Source organism: Montipora foliosa, chromosome 1 (assembly GCF_036669935.1).
Source record: "Montipora foliosa isolate CH-2021 chromosome 1, ASM3666993v2, whole genome shotgun sequence".
Classification (NCBI taxonomy): Eukaryota; Metazoa; Cnidaria; class Anthozoa; order Scleractinia; family Acroporidae; genus Montipora; species Montipora foliosa.
In genome coordinates this window covers 10033864-10049600 of record NC_090869.1, presented here as the reverse complement: position 1 = coordinate 10049600, position 15737 = coordinate 10033864, and the positions used below count along the sequence as shown (strand labels likewise).

Genomic DNA, 15737 nt, shown 5'->3' with positions numbered 1-15737 from the left:
TAACAATTATTCCATGAGCCCGAGTTGGATATGAAGTGATAAAATAACCAACGAGCGCGTAGCGCGAGTTGGTTATAATCACTTCATATCCAACAAGGACGAATGGAATAATTGTTTTAGTAAATTCTCAAACCAGGTTTTGCCGCCGATTTTTATTCCCACAACTTTACAAAGTGTCCGGAAAGAGCATCTTGGCGCACTATTTTCCATATGAAGCTTCGAGGGCTAATATGCTAGTTTTAAGAACATCAAATTTCCAAGGGGCAACTATCAGACCGATAGTTCCGAGACATAAACACTCTATTGTCTTTATTGTTCAACACTAAATTTTCTTCCCCGCGCCAGTTGAAAAACAGTCAAAACCCACTTAATGCAGATCAATCAAATATTTATTCATGCGTACAGGCTGTCACAAATGTCAATAATTCGCAGCGTACATTGGCTAAAGAATAGCGTACAACTGTCAACTGTTTTTTCAGAGGACGACTACTATCCATCCGGGTATTTTCCTCGGACGGGCACTTTGGGCTGATAGTGTCTCTCCGCGGACGAACACTATCGCGTAACGTGATCAATTTAACTATAATGGCTCATAGTCGGAGTTTTTTAGCCAATCAAAAAGCTAGAAATGCAATAGTCGGAGCTGAAAATTTACTAAATGTATATATTCTTACTGGTGGATTTTATCATTGTAAAGTTTTGTGTGGCAACTATATAATAAATCAATAAATAAAATTGCAAAGATTAAAAGATCACAGAGCTGCAGCTTTGCGCCATGTAACTAGACAAATAAACAAAATGAAACCAGTTCAGCCCAAGCAAAGAAGAAGACAGGATTTATGAACAACTGAACAGTGAGGAGTTAAAAGTTCTTAAACCAAACGAATTCCACTTTCCACTTATAAATAGAATTCAAGATACCTTTCCGTAATTTGTGTTAATAATTACCTTCTTTGTTATGACTGTGCCACGGGCTGCATCCTGCAGCTGCTGAAGGAGCAACAGCATGGCTTGCTTCCGGCTGCACAGGATCTATTGCAGAATAATCAACACAATCTGCTGTTAGATTGACAAAAAGCGGCATAAAGAACTTTCTGACTACCAGGAAATAAAGAGAAAAACAATATTATGGTTTAGAAATTAAAAAGATACAGCTGCACTGACATTAACTGAAAAAAAAAAACTTTCAAGGTAAATATTTAGCAATTATTGAATGAGGCTGAGTAGGATATGAAGAATTCTGCAGGTCGAGGAGGGTGTTATCCACCAAGGCCGAAGGCCGAGGTGGATAACATCCTCCGAGATCTCGTCCCCTGCATTTTTCGGTCAACGGTTCAATAATTTGCAGCGGGTTACACTTTTGACGTCATTTTGACGTCATCGGTTCAATAATCTGCAGCGGGCTACACTTTTGACGTCATTGATTCAATATGACGAAGTTTCTTTCCAAATTTGGTGAACAGCAGCTGGTTATGGTAAATTATGCATGTGGTTTTAACCAATCGAAAACGGGGAAATAGTTTGAATGAATAATAATAGGCAATATTGATCAGCTGGATGGGTAAAATAAAATATAATGTATCGAAAAATACATAATTGAAATAACAAAGCAAGCGCAAGAACAACTGAGAGCCTTGAAGAACTCCACAGGCTGTTGCATTGATAAAAATGTGCTCCCATACGCAGCTGTGTGAAAAAGACTGTTTTCAGTCAGTTAGCAGTAAGTGTGAAGTCAACCAATTTAAAACAAAACCTCAAATACCATTACTACATGTACATGCTTTCGGCATCAAGTGCTGGTTTTATGATTGTGATATATTGTGGTAGAGAAGACATAGATGGGTTTCAATGAACACCAGACTAAGACTTTTAGTTTTGGTACTTAAGCAAGAAAATGCCATTGGCAGGCACAAAGGCAAAGGCCTGTGGTTGAAAGAGACACTCCAACAACAATGTATTCCTCTTTTCACTTAGATGTTTGAATTTAAGAAACATCCTTACAGTGACTGATATCAATTACCTTGTTGGTGATGACTGTGTATGCTGGTTCCTGCAGCTGCTGAAGCAATATCGGCACCACTTCTTTCTGCCTGCACAGGATCTATTAGAAATTACTCATTGTAAGATCAATAGTGCATGTATGTTGGAAAATCTAACATGGGTTCTTAACATAATCTGACCCTGGCCAAATTTCGTCTGGGTATCATGATACTAACTACATCTTAGAGAAGAATATGTTTATTTGTGTCAAAAAAAGATTAACTATTTCAGGCATCCTTACCAGGTGATCTGGTGACGTAATTTGGAGGCCTGGGAAGAAAAAATTTAACGCCGTATCCCACAACCGTGAGCGGCCTTAGGTTTTGTTTCCAGATTTCCTGCAGTACAGTATTTCCATCGCCAAAACTCAACAGATCTTTCCGTGTCTCCTACATTTCCTGTTACTGAATGAACATTCAAATGGAAACCGCCAAGATCTAACGTAGCCTCTGCCATGTTGAATTCGGAAATAACATTCAAGGCCGCGCATGGTTGTGGGATACGGCGTTAAAATTTTTCTCCCCAGTCCTCCGCATTACGTCACCAGATCACCTGGTAAGTAATTGCCAGACACTGCCTTTCAGTCATTTGTATCTATGACATGTAGTGACCTTGCTTGTGATGAGTGTGTGCGCTGCTTCCTGCAGCTGCTGAAACAACATCAGCAAAGCTTGCTTCTGGCTGAAGTACAGGATCTATTGTAAAATAATCAATCTGCTGTCAGCATAATAACAAAAACACCAGCAAGAATTTCATTAGAACTATCAAATACAAAGAAAAATAATTGTACTCATGAACATTTTAAAATTATATAGAAAACAGAAGCCCTTTAATAAGACATTGACTGAAAAGACTTTGGAGTTAAATTAGCAAATTGATCATTTAAAATAAAAGTATATGAGAGAATAATCTGAGATGTATTTCAAAAATAATGCCAAGTGTCAGAATCAGATTAGTATCAAAATAGCAGAAATAGCTACTTGACTTTGAAAATAATAATTGAAACACTGTTTTAGATTTTGAGAGTGGAGGAGAAATCATTTCATATTGATCGCATGACATTTTCAATATTGTCTCAGAAAAGAATTCCAAACCAAAATTGGTTTGGGTAGCTCCTTTTTGAAGATATCTAGCAAAATGTTTATGTTCAATTGCCAGAGGTTTGAAGATTGAGTCAAAGATGGCTGGGAGTTCATGAAAGTGTAATTGCTGCATAAAAGGGGTTTTATATGAGAACAGGGTATCAACAATCTTAAGCAGTACCGTAAACGTTCATGTATAAGCCGCATCTGTAGATAAGCCGCACCCCGAATTTAGAAGCGCACATTTTGGAAAAAAATGTAGTACAATAAAGTTTGAAGTTCCAGTAATGTTCTATTGCTATAAACCAACAAGGACAAACAAGGTTTCAGCATAAAGTTGAAAACGAATGAGTGCTTAGTAGCCAAGCTTTAAACATGGGGAGGAATCTGGGCCAGGGCCTGGGTATCATGACCACGTCTATACCTGCAATAGGCGAAAAAATTCATGCAGAACAGGAGCTTGATAATGCAGTCGACAAATTTGCCGAGAAGGTGGTCAAGGACAACGAAGCAGTTGGCCATTTACCTCGCGAGTACTCGCGAATTTTGTGGTATTTTATTGCACGTGGCGGAAAGATATGCGTGGAAGTGACTGGCCAAAGACGTCACTGCAAACAGCTGTGCGGAGGAATGCCATGGAGATTCCTTGTAGGTTGGTGTTTACTTGTTCGAGTACAGCGAAAATTAATCGCTTGAAAGAACTCTAGGAGAGCAAGATTCGCCGATAAACACTCGAAGACACAAACGGCTCCTTTGAGCCACCACTCATTAAAAAGCCAATGAACAACAGCAACATGCTCTCAGTTTTTTTTATCTTTCGTTACTGAGATCTTAAGAAGTTGTATGAATATTAATTAGGTTTTTTAAAACTCCAAACACATATGTATCCATGGATAAGCCACACCCTTGATTTATGGCTTCAATTTTGTGAAAAAAAAGTGCGGCTTATACATGGACGTTTACGGTAAGTTCCAATTTTTTGGAAAGGGGAAAGGAACAAACATAATATTTGAAAAACGTCACGTAAATGGTTTTGTTAATGGGCATGTTACAACACAATATTAACATACATGTAAAACAAGAGCTAGTTGTTACCCTGTCTTAAAGTAAAACAAGAAAAAAAGTGGTATTACCCTGTTATGAAGCAATACGCAAAAAAGAAAAAAAGAGCAACCTTGAAACAGGCAACATATGAACAGCACCCTAAGTTCTTGCTCCCAAAAACACACCTGCATCTCTAGAGGTCTTCATTGTACACTCCCACTCATTCAGTTTGTCCTTAATTCTGTTGTCATTATCTTTCCACTGCTTCAGAAGTTCTTTGAAATGTTCCTCATCCCATGGATCCATTTCTTCTTCCTCTATTTTACGGATGGCAACTTCATATTCAGCTCCACCCAATCCTACCAGTGTTTTCTGGATCTGCTTTCTGTATTTACAGAATTCTCCATCACTAACAAAGGCCTCTTCAGTATGGTCCGATACTGCATTCGCACAATACTTCAAACGTACAATGTGAGATTCACAGCTGTTGTCAGAGGAATGGGGAAGTAGATCCCAGCCAGTGGCTGGAGGACTCAGGTTACAGATTGTCCTCAGAAGCACAAGCAAGAGAGAATTGTCAAAGCCAGTGGATGACACAGAAGAGGGCTTAACTGGATACAATTGAATCCACTGCGCTGGATTGAGGATTCCTTCCTTTCGAAGAGACCGAAGCTCAGAGTGCACTGGCTCACGTTTCAAGGTATTCCAAAGGTCTTGTGGATGAATTACTCTATCAAACACATCCCTCAACACTTGTGACCCCAGCCTGACCAGAAGGCAACATAACACTGTGTACTTGGTTTTTCCATCAACAGCACCTGAAACAAGCATCAGAAAAGATCTCTGGGGTATCATTCTGGTTACGATGACCTCATTTAAGGTGGGTTTGCTAATAAGTTTTCAGGATTGTCATTGACAAAATACATCTGAGTTTTCATTAGAAAATTTAACCTCTTATGGGATCACATCACCTCTGCCAGGCTCCTATAAGTCACCGCTTATGAGCCGAGTGGCCCATCAGGCCGGCGCTTATCTCCGGTTTCCTTAGCATGAAGCGACTAGTAGTATTTAATTTTATACCCCCCCACCCCCCCTGGATGGGATGTTAGTCCATCGCAGGGTTCGCCCCAGCATTTTGCCGGGACCCATTTATACACCTGGGTGGAGAAAGGCACCGTGAGAGTACAGTGTCTTGCCCAAGAACACAACACAATGTCCCCGGCCAGGACACGAACCTGGACCACGCGGTCCGGAGTCAAGCACTCTAACCATGAGGCCACCGTGCCTCCCTACGCCAGGCTCCTATACTACACAGCAACTGAACACAGCTCAGTAATTGGGTACATGTAGTTTGCCACCCACAAGTTATGGATTCAAATCCTGTTCAAGCTGAAATTCTTCAGGCTTTACTTTGTACTTTTGTTACCGCTCAAATAATTTTCATAACTGTAATGTGCTTAATCTGCAGTTTAAATGAGCATCTTTCATGTTTAGTCGAATCATATCTTCATGCTCAACAGGTTTCAATGCAAGAGTGACTGGACACAAACATGTGACAACAACAGACAGCCCACAGTACTAAATTACTACCAATGGAAAGCTGGTTTACTGACTTATAATTAAAAACAGACCACTAAACCAATGCTTACAACTTCCTCCAGTCCCTACAAAATGGATAACTTATCAGCAACAGCAGTAACAGACAAACAGATTTATTTTAATAAAAATAACTGACTGACCTTTTTTTACTAACAATATGCATATAGACATTAGACTAAGATGGATCCAAATGCACCAATCACTGTTTTACAGTCTTCATGGCCAGTGACAGACAGTTGACCAATAAGAGTATAACTTTGATAACCAATCACTACAAAATGACTAGAGTATTTATACCAATCTACTGACGCTACACAAATCCCTTGACCCTGAAGATTACTTCCGCTCAGATTGTCCAAACATCAGTCTATGTCACCCTAAACAGTCCTTCTCAGGAATACACTCACCCAGACAATTGTCCTTCATATCAAGTTTGTAAATGTGATACAGAAGATATGCCACTCATATTGTATATAATTATTGCATCAACTATTATCACAGAAAGTTCAAGCACATAACTGTTAAGATACTTCAAGAGTGCACACATTTTCAAATTTTTGTCCAGATGTAGTGTAGATGTCTTCAAAGGCATTGTCAGTATAGTCTTTAAGTCATTGGCATATTCCTTTTTGAGAAAATGCAGATTTAAGAACTTCTGTTCCAACTGCCATTTTTTCACACCATTCAAAATAATTCATGCTTACTTTACTGTCAACCTTTCCTAAAAAGCAATTAAGATCAGCTCAAAACCTCTTAAAAGCTATTCTATGTTATCTACACATCCAGTTCCGTGACTTTTGAGAAATTAAAATCTTTTTTAATTTTTCACCCAAAATAATTTCAACTTTAATTAACATTCCTGTTTTTTTTCTTGACTGAAGGTATCCTTGATACTGCATCATTTTCTGACAAGCAATAAAGTGCCAAATCTAACAATAATTGGGTGCAGGGATGGCCCGGGTTCGATTCCCAGACTCGGTATCATATGTGGGTTGAATTTGTTGGTTCTCTACTCTGCACCGAGAGGTTTTTCTCCGAGGTTTTCTCCGGGTACTCCAGTTTTCCCCTCTCCTAAATAACCAAAATTTGATTTGATTTGCATCAACTTGTTAATTTCAATTTACAGTGTCCCCGATTAGTGCTCTACAGCACTAGAAGACTAGACACTTAAATAAAGTTCATTTCCTTTTTTTTCTCTTTTTTTTTTTGTATTTGAACCTTTAACTCTTTAAGTATTCAATAAGCTTTCTGATCTGATCTGATCTGAAGCCTTTATCATTCCATCTCGGAACAAAGGCCACTGTCAAAGTCCCTCTAGTCCCCTCTGTCCCTGGACAGGTGTTCGAGCTGGTGCCAAGAGAGACCTCTCGACTGGATGGTATGGTCTGCCTCTCCTCCAGCTGTTACGCAGTCTACCTCTCCGTCTACTTTCCTGTAGGTTCCAACCAAGGGCCTGTCAAGCAATGCAGTCGTTCGATCTCCTAAGTGTATGGCCAATAAAGGCACATTTTCTGCTCATTACATTACATTACATTACATACTTAATTGACCGCTCCCCATAGGGGCTTTTCAGGGCCAATGAAACACAACGAAACGACAGAACAGAACAACAACAACTGTTAAGAATCCCAACTGGCCGGAGGCAAACCAGTTGGCTATTTACAAGTGCAGCTGAGAAGTTGAACTAGGGACTACCAGGATCAAATTCAACGAGTGGTCAGAGCGTGTCTTGAACCTGGGATCTCCGGATCTCAAGGCAAGCGCCCTTACCACTGGGCCACACTGCCTCCTCTCCTCATTATCTGTTGCCTCACAGGTGCTTGACCTGCGGCTTCCCACAGGTTAGAATTGCTGATAGTGACAGGCCAATAAATTCCAAGTCTGTAATTTTGACACGGTTGTCTCAGTCATTCTCCATGTTTCAGACTCATAGAGCAAGACAGACTCTACATTAGAATTGAAAATTCTAATTTTGGTGGCTGTTGTTATTTCCCTGGATCTCCAGATGTGTGCTAAGATATTAAATGCGCTACAAATTGCTTTCCCTATCCTTGCCAATACGTCTTTGTCCGTTCCTCCCGTGACGTTAATAACACTGCCTAAGTATGTGAAGGATGTTACATCTTCTATGCTGAAATTATTGATGGTAATATCCTCATTCCATTTGCTGTTGATCCTCATGATCTTTGTCTTATCAGTATTGATGTTAAGCCCTAATTTACTGTAGATGAGATAGCTTTGAGTTTGGAGGTTTTCGCTTGCATCTGAGAATGAGTGTGAGCCAGAAGTGCCAAGTTGGTACATTGGGTGCCGAGTTGGTCTACAAGAGTCCACTGAATTCCATTCCTTGAGCCAGTTGTCGTCTCTTTCATCGCCCAATCAATCGCAAGAAGGAAAAAGAATGGTGATAGGAGACAGCCCTGTCTTACGCCCGTTTTGATACTAAAGCTTTCAGTTAAGCCACCATCATGAAGAATAGTTCACTAGCGATATGATCTTGCCAGGGATTCCATAATTGGCCATCAAATCCCACAGAACATTTCTATCCAGGCTATCGAAGGCCTTCTCATAGTCAATGAAATTTACATAGAGTGGGGTCCTCTATTCCAGCGACTGCTCCACAATTATACGCAGGGTAGCTATTTGATCTGCTGTTGATCTTGATGACCTGCAGCCTGCCTGGTTCTCCCTCAATATCTCATCCACAGCTTCCCTCATACAATCCAGGATTATAGGGTATAAAACTTTCCCAGCGGTTGACAGGAGCATTATTCCTCTATAGTTTCTATAAAGGCTCAGGTCTCCTTTCTTAGGTTGCTTAACGAGGATCCCCTCTCTCCATTCTGATGGTATGTATTCTTGTTCCCAGATCTTAGTTAGGAGGCCCTGTAGCATGTGCACTGAGCTGTTGATGTCAGCCGTCAATATCTCTACAGGGATGTTGTCTAAACCTGCTGATTTGTTTTTCTTCAGGGATTTGATCGCCTTTTTGACTTCAGCTTCAGTTGGGGGTTCACAGTTTATATCAAGCTGTTGGTCAGCTGGTGGCAATGTTGGAGGCTGCAATGGCAAAGGTCTATTAAGCAGCTGTCGAAAGTGCTCTACCCATCTTGTAAGCTAGTCCCCAGTAGTTGTTAGAAGGCAGCCATTTACCGTATTTACCAGTGTATAATACGCACTTTTTTTCCGCTAAAACAGCTCCGAAAATTGAGATGCGTATCATACACGGAATCCATTGTTTTAGACACGCATCCCTCATTAGCATAAAAACAAAGACGCATTGGTTTCTGATTGAAAAGTAAAAGGCTTGACCAAGATCCACTAATAAATTAACCTTTCTGTTTAAATGAACAACTGAACAACATAGCCTTAAACTGAAACATCAAAATGGCCACGAAACTCCTCGGAGTTTACGATGCCGGTCTGATAAACAACGCTCGTTAATTTCGCTGAAGATCATCCGATTTCACACTGTTATATTATAAAACTTTGCAAAGAACACAACTACCCACTACATGTTACTGGAAATATGGACAAAACGCCACTGATCTTCGATATGCCGCCAAACCGAATGATCAACATTACACCGCGGAGAAGAAAATTAATGTCACGCAACTGTTTTGTTGGCGCGTGCTGGTGATGGATCAAAATTAAGACCAATGGTGATTTTCAAGAGGAAAACGGTGCCTAAAGTTGAAAACAAGCACAGGGTTATCAGTGACGCCCAAGAGAAAGGCCAACTGGATGCCGAAGGAATGAAGAGTTTGGCGTGCTCCACGTGTTGGGACTGGGGAGACGAAGAAGCCTGCTTATTTATGCTTTCGAAGCTCGTGTGACTGAAAGCATGAAAGCAGCATTTACAGAGAAAACACCAATTTAGCAGTAATTCTTGGCAGATTGACCTCAGTTCTGCCTGAAGAGATGATTGAGTCGTATTTTGTCAAATATGGAGTAGTAAAATTAAAAACGATCTTGTGGACGGACAACGAGATGAACTTGTCGATGACGAATCTTGTGCGAGAGAAGTGCTGTTCGATTGTGACTACGAGTTAAAGGTTTCAGTTTTTAAACACTTTACGTAGGCTTATTTACTTTACTATTGTATGTAGCAGAGCAAATTTTCTTATCCAGGAAATGGATTTTTCCACACTAGTTTTGCTTTTTGCTCTAACTTTTTTTTTCAAAATGCAGTCCAAAATTGGGGTGCGTATTATACACGGGCGCGTATTATACACAGGTAAATACGGTAAGTGTCTAATTTGGCGGTTTATTACCCTGAACCTACTTGAGAGTTGCTTTGTTGTATCATAGAGTGTCTTCATGTCATGTTGCCTGGCTGCTGTTTCTGCTGCCTTAGCTAGGTCATCAATATACTTCCTCTTGTCCTCTCTCACACTTCTTTTAACATCCTTATTTGCTTCAATGTACTCGGTATGGGCCCTTTCTTTTTGCACTCGTGTCCTTAGATATCCAACCTTTTTTTGATTGTTTCTTTCGACCAAGTACTTCCTCGCTTGTTTCAGTCCACACCTTCTTTAGGCTATCCCAGTTTTCGTCTATGGGGTCTTCAGGGTCCTGCATATCTTGGAGAGCTTGGTATTTATTCCTGATCGTGATGGAAAATTGCTGTGCAATAAAGGATCTTTCAATAAGTTGATATCATATTCCACCCTATTTGAGACGCATCTGGCTGATGTTTTCAACTTGAGCTGAAATTTACGTCAAGCAGTGTTCTTCTAAACTTCCTTGATACAGTGTATGCAGAGGTCGTCTGTCTGGTTTTCAGTTGTATAGTTGGGCGAGACCCAAGTTGTATGGTTGTGCGGAAAAACGGACCCTCCTATCACCAGCTCATGCTCGGCACACAAATCTGCAAATCTCTCACCATTATTATTCATGTCACCTACATGTAATCCATGTGTCCCCATGACGTCCTCATAGCTGATGTTATGGCTTCAAATCTTGGCATTCAAATCTCCCATCAAGACGGTCAATTCTCCTTGCGGTCTGTTGTTGCCCAGCACGTTTTTGAGTTTTCCATAAAACTGGTCCTTTACCTCATCAGTAGCCTCATTAGTAGGTGCATTACACATGATGAATCTGGCGATGATCCTTTTCTGTTTCGTTCTAAATGTGGCTGTTATTAACCTAGAACTTACTGGCTCCCAGCTAATGAGAGCCTTCTCTGGCTGTCTGGACAGCATGAATCCTACTCCTTCAGTGTGTGGTGCCCTATCGTGGGTATGGCCAGAGTATAGTATCAGTTCCCCAGTGTCAAGACGACAATAAGCTTTCAAATGATATAAAAATTTACTTGGGTAAATATTATGCACTGCATGACAGTTTACCAAATTCATGTATTTTTTATCCTAAGCTTGGATGAATGTGCAAATGAAGATTTGCACATTCGTCAATTTGAAAAACAAATGACTCTTAATTGTTTTTTAATACAAACCATGCATCATGAATGTTATAAAGATATACTGCTGTTATGTACCAGAAACTAGAAAAATTATTACCAGAATGTTGATGTTCCTTTTTCTTCCCCCTATAAATATCAGACAAATTGTCTTTGAAGACCTTTGCTACCGGCCTCCGACCTTGTTCTGGCTTTTTTGACATCTTCCCTCACTGTGTGCAAGAAAATAAAAATTGATAAGAAGTGAGTCAGTGTTTCATTCCTGGGCGTGTAATACTAAGAAAAATCAATATTAATAGGATCACTCATATCAATCATCCACCTGCTCACCTTGAGCTCAAACAGAGCGACTGTGTGATTTTCAAATTCTCTTTTTAATGAAGAGCCATGTACCGGTAGTTGCTGTTGTTGTTGAGGTGGGGGGAGAGGTAAGAACCAACCCAGTGCTCAGGCTAGAAGTACCATTGCCAACAAGTTCAGCGCCTGCACATGCACCCATCACACCAAGGGACTGACTGCATGGAAACCTGTCACACTTACTTCCTACTTCCACTTAAACCTACATAAAAAGGAGAAGAAACTTCAAGGCAGGGTAGAGTCAAATGCACAGGAAGTTCAACTAACGTGCAGGCAGGTTAGGATTGGACAACAAAGCAGATTTCCAGGTAGTTTTCAGGTTAAACCACTACTGAGGGCTGTGGCTGGGTTTTGATCTCAGCCAGGCCAGATTTAAAAAGGTAATTAATTTTGAGTAGCAGAGCCATTCCAAGTTTTACTTGCGCCTTAATTCATATCCAACTACAGATGCCACAAAATTCACATTTTTCAAAACTATGGACAAGGATGGATTGTTCATCTTCAATTTAGTGATTAACTTCACGGCATCAGGCTAATACAGACTGAAGGAAGTCCTACAATCTTGGACAAAACTCGTTGGGAAAATGTGACGCACTAATTTGTCTGTGTGATAAAGATGAATTTCTTCCCACTTTACCCCCTCCCCCCATTCCAATGTTGGTTAAAAAACGGGCAAAGGCTTGCACAGTATGTTTTGCATCACATTGTCAACATTGGTTTGGGGGGTGGGGGGAAAGGACCAATATACTTTGTAAGTGCATGTCAAATGATGCTTACGCTAGAATTTTTCCCAAGAGTTTTGTCCAAGATTGTAGTACTCTCAGAATTTCTAGAATTTATTTGTCAGCTAAATCTATGGTTCAACTCCCCCTTCCCCCAAAGGCATGTACCCTGAGTATTGAAGGGGGTAGTTTCTAAAGAAACTGTGGTGCTGTGTTGGTGGGGAAGTAGTATACAAAATTTTGGTTTTATCAATGGAGTTGATAATGTAAATTGGCCACCGTATTAAGATTAGAATCTCTGTTCGGAGGCCAATATACATTATCAATTCCTTTGATAAAACCAAATTTTTGTATACCCTGAGTATTGATTACTCTTTGTCTTGTCAGAGGTCAGGAAATTAATTTTATTACTATAACAGAGAAGTGGGGACTTTGAACTTGATCTTACATGTATGTGTCCCAGTGCTTGCACCCTGTTGGGAAATAATACTCTAGATTGAAGCACTTTGAGTCATGGACAGCAATAAAAAGTGAGGGAGTTTTTTACTTAAATTGCCTTCCTGCTACCAGACGTTTTTACTCCTACTGAGATGACTTTCTCCAGAATGTGAAGTCATTGCTCAAAAGTCCACATCCAGTTTACCATGCATGACTCAAATAAACTGTGTCTCTTAATTGGGCCAGTGTCATGGGTTGTTAGCAAGAATCTGGAAAGCGAAGGAGACCTGTTTACTGATGGCAAACAAATGGCCAAAGTTTCTGCAAAAATGGCTATTTTAGCTCACAGAAACCATTCTTAAGTGTTTTTAGTTACGCGCAGCCAAGATTAAAATGAATGCCAACTTGAAAATGTCGGGCCGAAGTTTTCAAAATCTTCTCTTGCATAGGTCTAATCAGAAAGTTCCCCTCCAGGCAGTGCATTTGAATTGGAGAGGTTTTAGAACACCAGGCCTTGGTTAGTTCAAAAGGTAGATAGCGATAAATCACTATCCAGCGGATAAACACTATCAAAACCAATTGAGTTATCCAGTGGATAGTGATCACTGCAGTGATCCAGAAGCAATATTATTTAAGAATGAAACGGTCACTGAAAATTGATTTAGCAATTTTATGGTTGAAATAAAAGGGATAATTTCCATGATACTACCTCTTTAAATGTAAGCTGTTGAAATACATGCATCTCTTGCTGGCCGAAGAAAGGATTCTCGAAAAGCTTTACTGTGACTTTTATGGAATTTCAAATGGGCCAATGATGGGTTATTTGAACATCGAGTTAAGCTTGAACAGAGGGAAATCCGAGTATTCACTGGATAAATCACTATCCACTGGATAACTCAATTGGTTTTGATAGTGTTTATCCACTGGATAGTGATTCATCGCTATCTACCTTTTGAACAACCAAGGCCTGGTGTTCTAAAACCTCTCCAATTCAAATGCACTGCCTGGAGGGGAACTTTCTGATTAGCCCAGCAGATGGTAAATTCTGATTTGCCAGCTAGGAGGCAATAATGTCATCTACCTTGTGTTAACCAATATCTCTATACTCTGCCTGCACGGAAATTATTTAGTTTTCCTGATGCAGAAGAAAATAAAAAGCGCTGAAACACACACACTCTTTAAAGTTACTGGCAAATGATTTAAAATTCCACAGAGAAACAAGTCAAATACTAATTTAAAGGAAGAACATGGGCAACAAAATTAATAATACTTTAAGGAAGAGAAATTCTAATTAACAATTAGATTATGAGCTCGAGATTTCCATGAGGTGAAGGCCTCATCAACTATCACCTAATGCCTAATGGCTGATAGTGCCTAATGGCCTAATGGCTAATACATGCCTAATTGCTGATAGTGTTCAATGGCTCAGCCAATCAGATTACAGCATTTGCATTAGTATACTTGTAGAATTCTACTAATAAAAATTATTATACTGCACACGGGTGTTTGCAATTTTCATGGAATATTTCTTCATTCTCATGTATTCCAGTGGCTTGAAACAATTATACATGTAACACCTTTTTGAAAACAGGGCTACCAATTCCCCAGCTGAATAAAACTGCATGGGATTGGATGTTTTGTTAATCTGACCTTCAAACGATTTATCAATTAGGGGGATAATATAAAAAAAAAAAAGAAAACACTCGCTACACTTATAATACTGGAAACCAAATTACGACAGAGGCTTCAACTTCCACTTCTTATGAAACTTGTTCAAACTGTTGGTCTTACCAGCAATATATAACTCCGTTTCATACTTTTTTTATATAAACATAACTTTAAATAGACTTATAGTAAGTTTCATCTCGTTTCTCCTACACTGGTAAATTATAGATTTTCCTAACAAAATACAATAATTTAAAAAAATGAAGATCTTTTCCACGGAAGCCAATAATTATTTCTTTCAAAGATAAAGTAATGTCTTCTTTCATGTTTTCAAACCAAAATAATTTTAAGTCTATCCAGAAAACTTGTGAAAAGGGGCAAAGATAAAATAAATGTTCCAATTCTTCTCTAGAACGGCAACAAAAAGAGCAAACATCTGAATCTACTTTTCCCAATTTCTTTAGTAGAATATTCGTGCAAGTTATATTATTAAGAATTTTAAATTGAAAATCCCTTAGAAATGTTTCCATACAGACTTCATTAGGTAGAAGGTAGATCTCCGATAATTCTTTACGAGTAACATTAATTAAATTTTTGCTGCAACCTTTTTGCAACATTTGGTAGAGTAGCTTTCAACTCAATAAGCATGCTGTAATGATGTTTGCATTTGGCCACCGCAACATCAAAGAAAGTGTTATTATAATAGAAACCCAGTTTTTCACCCTTTCTGACATCATCTTCCTTACCCCTTAAAACAATAGGAATAGCTGCTCGTAAACCAGTCCATTGTAAGAAATTGCATTTTATATTTGTTCCATTTTTGATAATTTTTGATCCTAATATTTTTGTTGTTCCAAATTACTGAACTTGACCTATTAGCTTCAGGAAAGGCTTGTCTGAAATCTGCCCAAAACTTAATCAGTTCTGCATAAAAAGTGTTTGAAAGCTTAAAGTCTTTTGGGTCATAGTCACAATAAAAAAGAAATGATCCTCCATAAGGTTTTAGCAAGTAGTTAAGATACGACTTCCAACCAGCTTCCTCACCATTACACAACCTGTTCAACCATGATAAGCGAAGAGAATGCACTAGAGTCTCAAAATCAAATTTATTATGGCAGTTCTCACAACTCTATCCTGACCTCTCCACAAAAACTTAGGAACAACTTTATTTATTTCTTCAATAATTTCCTCTCGAACAACAAACATACTGGCTATGGAGATTAACTTGGGCAAAAGAAATGAGTTAATTACCTGAGCCCTACCAAATAGAGTTAAACCTCTTCCTTTCCACCAGTTTGTTGTGTTTTCTAATTTCTTGAGTCGTTTATAGTTCATTTTAATAAAATCATCATAATCATTAGTTAAATAGAC

General features: G+C 39.2%; 1 protein-coding gene across 1 annotated transcript in view; it reads right to left on the bottom strand.

The window, feature by feature from the left end:
- The window catches only part of LOC138009480 (uncharacterized), a 12829-nt gene extending 1439 nt beyond the window's left edge, over positions 1–11390 (bottom strand). Inside the window, exons 1-5 of the mRNA XM_068856516.1 lie at positions 11285–11390; positions 4352–4984; positions 2652–2735; positions 2021–2101; positions 949–1032 (exon numbers count right to left, since the gene is read on the bottom strand). Coding sequence (XP_068712617.1) covers positions 949–1032; positions 2021–2101; positions 2652–2735; positions 4352–4984; positions 11285–11387 — 985 coding nt within the window. The 5' untranslated portion in view covers positions 11388–11390. The remainder of the gene's footprint in view (positions 1–948; positions 1033–2020; positions 2102–2651; positions 2736–4351; positions 4985–11284) is intronic.
- Positions 11391–15737: the final 4347 nt, after the last annotated feature.